Source organism: Carlito syrichta, unplaced genomic scaffold (assembly GCF_000164805.1).
Source record: "Carlito syrichta isolate Samal-C Ts95f unplaced genomic scaffold, Tarsius_syrichta-2.0.1 Scaffold302450, whole genome shotgun sequence".
In the NCBI taxonomy this organism is placed as follows: Eukaryota; Metazoa; Chordata; class Mammalia; order Primates; family Tarsiidae; genus Carlito; species Carlito syrichta.
Genome location: NW_007246546.1, coordinates 538535 through 545609, shown reverse-complemented (window position 1 = coordinate 545609; position 7075 = coordinate 538535). Strand labels below are relative to the sequence as shown.

Genomic DNA, 7075 nt, shown 5'->3' with positions numbered 1-7075 from the left:
CCCCCCCCCCAGCCACAGCCGCCAGAGGCAGCTCAGAGTTTCCAACAGGAAATGAGCTCCAGCTCCAGGCTGAGTCAGGGCCAGCAGGCGTGGACCCCCTCTCCCCTATGTGCTTCAGGCCTAGCTTGGTAGAGAGGGGCTGGGTGTGGCATAGGGCCACATTGGTGCCAGAGGTCCTGACAGCGCCACATACTGGCTGGGGTAGCTATGATAATACATAAATTGTTGACCTCTTAGAGTTGTAAAGTGACCAAACTGTGCCATAAAATCCTGCCTTTCCCCATAGCATGGCTCCTCCCGTGGGTTGGCAGAAGGGCAAGGTCAGGAGCTTGTGGGGCAGCTGCACTGATCACCCAAATGACCCCAATCGGATGAGCTGCTTCTGTCCATCCAGCCCTGGCTAGGGAGCCATGGACAGAGCAGGGCCTGTTGGGAGTATCTGCCATACCCCTGCCCATGAGGCTCCCACCCTGTCCCTGCACCCCAGTGGTCTGCTTGTCTCTGAGTGGAGTCTGCTTGTCCCTGTGGGCCTCCAGGTGGCACATCCATGTGGGAAGACTTCCACCTGCCTGTTTAGCCAGCACCAGACCCAGACTGAGCCCCTGCCCAGGGAGCCCTGGATATCTGGGGATAAACTAGGTGCAGTTTCAGGAGCAATCAGGAGGTGCCCTGAGGGATGAGGAGGTACTCGCTCTGCCAAAAGCAACTCAGATGGAGGGACAGAGGAAGCCGGGGTTGGCCAGAGGGGTAACATCCATAAGAAGGCCCTGTGCCTATGGCAAGGAAAGCGATTAGTATGGGTGTTTATGTATGCATTTCATTTAAGTTGCAAATAATAATGCTTTGCCTGACTGAGAATTCAGAATGAACTGAGAATTCAGAATGAACTGAGGAAAGATACCAGCTGAATGCTCCATGCACGGCTCCAAGAGGCATTTCCCACAGTAATGAGCAGGGGACCATACTTGGCCATCACTTCTCCCCTCTCACATGGACGATACACTTGAGCCTTAACTTTCTTATGTGACTCTTTGTCACAGAGGGGACACAGAGCTGCTTTGCTCTTCTTCACTGCTGCATAGCACTCTGGAGGTGGGACGGTGGGTCCAGCCAGCTTTTTGCAGATCATGTTGCCTGTTTATAGGGATATCTGTGGAACTCTGGCAGATTTTTAAGTGAAAGTACAATGGGATTAGGTTTTCATTTTACTGGGTCTTACAGCAACTGGATGGAAAGGAGGTGTCACATTTGCTCCAGTGGGAACATGGTGCCTGGGGCTGAGCTGGTTGTGGGGGATTCGGGCAGAGGAACGGGCCAACTTTGGGGGCCAAGGGAATGTGGGTGTCAAGGGAATGTGGGTATCTAGGAGTGGGTCATGGGAGTAGTTCAGGACTTTGCTTTCACGTGGCTCACAGAATGTTGCTGGGCACATGGACGCTTGGAATGTGGGTGGGTGGGGTGGCAGGCTGGGCTGTTGGGGCCTGCAGAGGGAAGGAGAGGCTGTGGGGTGGGTTGGGCAGGGTAGGCACAGTAGGGAAGACCAGTGAACTGGGGCCTGAGGGCTCAGGGATTATAGGCAGACCAGTCCACTACACCTCCAGACTGGTCTGCCTGGGCTGGTCTGACCTGTCTGCCTGCTGGGCTTCAGCTCTGCTCACTGACTAAGGGGTGGCCCTGAGGAGGAGCCACTGCTCCCAGAGCTGGGTGGGGAGGCCAGGGCATGAGTGAGCCTTCCCTCTGCCTCCAACCCTCCCCTCCTTCCTGCCTTGCTTTCCTCTCTGCCGGCTCTCTGAGCAGCCTGGCCTGTGCTCAGCAGCCATGGACAGGTACACCATGGAGGAGCTGATTCAGCTGGGCCAAGGTAGGGCAGGCAGGGGTGGGAGGTGCGGGGCTGGGGGCTGCAGGAGGAAGTAGAGGAGGGAGCCAGGGACCAAGGCTTCCAGCTGTACAGGGGCCCTGGGGGATGGGGACTGCTCTGTGCAGACGCGTCTCTGTCCCTTGCCTGCAGTTCCTGTGTCCTTAGACACCAGAACCAGGATGCAGGGATGGGCACGGTCTCCTCTTGGAGCTGCCTCAGGGTTGTGTATGGGTATCCTGGAAGCATAGCCCTTGTCTAGGCATGTGCAGGGTGCTGGAGGGGCTGCTCACTGCCAGCCTGAGCCACTCCAGCCTCTGGAAGTTGGTTCTTACACAGACTGTTGAGTCACAGGTTCCCCTGAGGCTTCTCCCCAGCCTACGGCAGGGGGTGAACTGAAAGGGCCAAGGACCATGCCTGCTCAATTCATTCTCTGTCCGCTGCTGGCCAGCTGCTGTCCTGGGCTCAGCCAGGAGTTGGCCCCCTCTGGCCTGCTTTTGGGGTAGCTGGTGTTCCTGACCCTCAGGACTGTCTGGGCCTGCCCAGCCCCTGAACTTCCAGAGCTGACCACTGCAGGCCAGTTTCCTTCAGAATCGCATTTCTGAGGCATGGGCTAAGAGAGCAGGAGACTCACGTTGGCTCCCAGCATGGACCAGGGTGCCCCACCTAGGCTGTTGGGCCAAGGCAGATTTGCTGTGCTGTGCTGTGCTGCAGGCTTAGGCTGAGATTGCAGCCATGCGGGACCACAGGGGACGCCTCACACTTTCTGTGCCTCAGGCTTCTCTGTATGATGTGTTAATGGCATGGGACTTAGTTCATAGGGTTTTCTTAGGATTCCAATACAGTGACACAGGGGAAGTACATTAGCGTGAGATATAAATTGTCACGTGTATTCCTCCGCTTTCTGAGCCTGAGGGGTGCATCCCAGCAGGTCCAGCTCCTGGGAGGAGAGGACCATGATCATGCTCTCCCACGTCCTGTTTCCCCGGTTGCACCGGGATCCAAGTCAGAACAGGATATGCTGTGGGCCTGCCTGCTGACGCACCTCCGACCCCAGGCCTTCATCAGACCAGGGCTGCTGGAGGTTCTGGGTAGGGTGGGGGCAGCCTCCCACTCTGGCCTAGGAGTAGACTGCCCTGGCCCAGGAGGGGCCTTCCCCATTCCAGATCCCCTGGGACACCAGGAGAGGCCTGGGATGGGGAGGCACAACCCTGTGCTGTGGGGCAAACACTTGCCCATGAGGCCTGGGCCCTGATTTGGGATTTTCTGGGTCTCTGACTGGCAGCATGACCTTAGGGAGGCTGTCCTGTGCACCCTGGGGCCAGGTGTTGTGTTGAGCGACCTGTGCAGAGCCCCCTGGGACAAGGAGCAGTGGTGCTCTTTGGCCCTTGTGGCATTTCCAAGAGCACCCTCCAAGGTGGGCAGGGTGGGCATGGTGGGTGCCAAACCCCTCCCACAGGGACACTAACCCAGCCCCCAGCCCCCTGGAGTCTTGTTTCCAGGGGTATCCCCGACGCCAGGAGGCTCATTATTGTTAGAATCACTGATGGGAGCTGGAATGGGGGGCAGGGGTATCGAGTGGCGCCGCCCAGCCAGACCTGACTCCAGCAGAGGCCAAGGGGCCTGGGTGCCCTCACTTGCACGTCATGTTCTAAGTCTGGACGAGTGACGGGCCTTGCCTGCCCTCTGCAGATATTTATATCCCCCTGGGCCCCTGCCCATTGCTCCCCTCCCCCGTGGGCTGCCGCTGACAACAGCACAGCCGTGCCCTCCTCCCACCCGCTGCTGCCGCTGCCGCTCGCCACCTCTGAGGGGCCTGTGACCTCCCACATCCCTCACCCACTCCCTGTCTGCCCTGTGGGCTCCCATCACTGTCTCCAATGAAGATCGTGCCCGGTAGGTGGGGCAACCCTTAAAAGTGTTGTGAGAGCCTGGCCCCTAGCTGGGGACAGGGGGCCAGAGGGTTGGGGCTCCAGGAGCTGGATGCCAGGGGCGCTGTCCTTCCACCCTGCACCCAATTTGCTTCCTGGACCCTCACCCTGGCTCCCCTCAGATCCTGTCTGTGGTCTTGCCTGAGGGTTGGGGGTGTGAGACTTGTGAGGAAGGCACAGTTTTTGAGTGTGGTGGGGTCAGCTTCAGGCCTGGGGTGGGGGCCACCTGGCAGCTCTCTCTAGAGGGCACTTTAGGAGGTAGAATAGGCTACTTGAGCCCTCTTTCTGGTTGGGTCAGCTAGGGAGAGGCTGAAAGGGAAGATCTGCACTGAGGCTTGCCAAGCTGCACTGAGGGGCTGCGGCTTAGCCACAGGCCCCTCCTCCTGGCGGGTGTGGCCGTGGGTAGGCAGGGGTTAAGGCCTGCTAACCTTGAGCGTCAATAGCTCTGCGCTGGGACAGCTGAGCCGGGCCTCGGTGGGGAGGTGCCGAGGGCCGGCGGGAGGGAGGAGGCGAGGAGGCGAGGAGGCGGGCAGGCTGGGAGTTGTTGGGGCTGCCGTGACAGCCGCAGCATAGGGCGGTCCTGCAGGCAGGACAGACTCTGATCCCCAGGCACTCCCCTCGCTCGCTCACCCTCCATGCAGGGAGGGGGCTGCCTGGCCTCGGAGCAGCTGGTTCCTGGTGCATGAAGGGTAACTCGGGTGGCAGCCATGGAGCCCTCGGGCAGCCTGTTTCCCTCTTTGGTGGTTGTGGGCCACGTTGTAACCCTGGCCGCTGTATGGCATTGGCGAAGGGGGCGCCGGCGGGCACAGGACGAGCAAGGTAAGCGCCGCTTGTGACTACCTCCTCGGCCACTGTCACCGACCGGTGCCCCTGCCAGGGGCTGGGGGCGGGGCAGAGGCAGAGGGGCCGCCTCCCTCCCGCCCCTTGCGATTCCCTGTGCCCTCCCCTTTCAGTCGCTGAGCTGAATGCCAGCAGGTTTGGGAAAGCGGTATTGACTCCCTGCCCCATTCTGTAGTGAAGACCCTGCTCAAATCCCAGGGCAAGGTGGTCTCTGCGGCTTTTCTCAGCCGGGAGCCTATACCGGGCTGGTGGGTGGAAGGGGAGGCTGAGAAGTGCAGGAGTGTTCCCTCCACCACAAAGAAGGCTCCTCCAGCTACCACAGTGAGGACAGGTGAGCACAGGTGCCTATCTTGGGCACACCTCCCCACCCACAGAGCATGGGGTGGAGCTGCACAGAGGTGAGGCAGGTGCCCAAGTGCTCTCAGGGCCTAGAACTGGCTGCAGGGGGTTGGGGCTGTGCCCTGTCCTCCCTGTTCAAAGTCACCAGTTCCTGGGCTGTTTTCCGAGGTGGCAGCCATGCCCGGGGCAGGATGGGTGGGGCTGAAGTGAATGGAGCCTGGGGCGGAGCCCTAGGGTTTGGGCAGTTTTGCGCGTGGGCTTCTGGCCAGAGGGACTGCCCTAATGGGGACATAGCTTGGACCGGGACTGCCCCCTAGTGGGCTTACTCAGCCTCAGTCTCCTGTGCTGGGTCCCCTGGACTTAAGATGAGTCAGGGTGGGGCTTCTAGGCGTGGCTCTGGGGGCTCCCAGGAGCTGCTGGTGACTCAGCTGCAAGGACGGGAAATTCAATAAAGTTTATAGGCTGAGGGCTTCTTCTCCCTGGAGTATTTTCGCTGGGAAACAGACACTGCCTCTCCCTCCATCAGCCCACTGTTGTCCTTCGGCCACTCTCTGGGCTCACTTGCAGCCCCTACTACTTGGTGGTGCCAGATGCAGCTTTGATGCCTCAGTTCTGTTCTTGGCTGTTGTCTGCCCACCGCCTGTGCACTGTGTGTCCCCCCCCGCCCACTGCTTCCTCCCAGAGGCCCTGCAGCCCCTACCGCACATCCTGCTGGGAGTGGCCCTCCTGCAGACATTAGTCTCAGAAATGTTTCCCTATGTTGTGGGCGTCCTCTTGGGCTCCTCGCCCAGAGAGCCTGGGCCTCTAGAGAATCCCCAGGCTGCTTTGTCCCCAGGGCAGCCTCCCACCCTGGTCCCCTGGGCTGAGCGGGGGTCCTTTCCCTGTGGGTTGGGGCGCGGCTTCCTGGCCTGAGCTGGGCGGGGCCAGGGGCAGGTTCTTCGGGTCTGGGCTTCGCTCCCGCTGTGGGCGGGCAGGGGAGGATGTGGAGAGTCGAGCCGGCAGCTTTGCAGCACTGGCTGGAAGCAGAGGCGCAGCTACAGTCAGGCTGGCCCTGCCATCTGTAGGCCATCCCAGGGCTCTGGCTGTGGCAGGAATGTGGGGGGCAGAGGGCGCCTTCACCTCGCAGAGGGAGGTCGTGCTGGAATGGCCGTGCTGGCTGGACGGGGGCTGCGAGCAAGCCCGCAGGTGCTATCTCTACCGGCAGCTGTGCTGTGTAGGTGGGTGCGGCTGTGGTTGGTGGTCCAGAAAGGGGCCGTTGCTCTTACCTGGTGGGACCCGGTCTCTGCTGGGAACTGCTATCTGGGCTTCGATTGGGGGTGGTGCTTGGCCCAGGTGGAGCTCCGCCCCTGGGTTCCGGAAACACCTGGGAAGGAAGGCCGGCTGACGTCTCTCCAGCCTATTTGTCTCGAGAAGGGGGGATGGGAAGATGGGGTGGGGCCGGCCCACCCCCAGCTGCTCGTTGCCAGCCTGGGCTTTTGGCCTGGGTTTCCAGACGCCAAGTTTTGGTCTTCGGGCAGAGGGGAGGGAGGAGGCGCTAAGGGCAGGGCTTCAGGCCTTCTTCGGCCTTGCGGCTTTCCTTGGCCAATGGGATTCTCCTCCTAATCTTGGAGGTTTCATCTCAGGATCATCTTCACTAGCTATGGAACCTCTAGCCTTCCTCTCCACATCTTCAACACTCCTCAGAGGTCATGGGCAGCTCCTGTCCCTAAGGAACATTGGGCTGTTGGCTGAGGGTCATCTGTCCTGGACAGTGCAGGAGTCAGGCAGACATGCAGAAGCACCAGTGCTGGGAATGTCCTGGGGTGGGTCACACAGGTTGGGAGAACCAGCTGAGGTTTGTGGCGGTGTTTGAGAGCCAGGCAGGCCTGGCTGGGCAGATGGAACTGGCCAGCCTGGGACAAGTTATCTGTTAGTTTAAGGGTCTGAATAGTATGGACTGGGGAGGGGGCATCTACAGGGGGTGAGGAAGCAGGCAGGGCTGGAAAGGAGGGGTTATGAGGGAGGAGGAATTCAGAGGAAGGAAACACCCAGGAAGGAAGGCTTCCAGGGCAAAGGGGAGCTGGAACTAGACTTAGGGAGGCGGAGACTCCTGCCCCGAGCCCCCACCCCA

General features: G+C 60.4%; 1 protein-coding gene across 4 annotated transcripts in view; it reads left to right on the top strand.

Annotated features, from left to right (window-relative positions):
* PLEC (plectin) overlaps positions 1 to 7075 on the top strand; it is a 35735-nt gene that overhangs the window by 1983 nt on the left and 26677 nt on the right. The window contains exon 1 of one of the 4 annotated variants that reach the window (XM_008056721.1): positions 3736 to 3751. The exons of 1 other annotated variant lie outside the window; for it this stretch is intronic. In XM_008056721.1, the coding sequence (XP_008054912.1) occupies positions 3736 to 3751 (16 nt within the window). Of the gene's footprint in view, positions 1 to 3735; positions 3752 to 4434; positions 4606 to 6055; positions 6183 to 7075 lie in introns of those variants that run through there. 2 more of the 4 variants (XM_008056719.2, XM_008056718.2) reach the window with 2 other exon arrangements.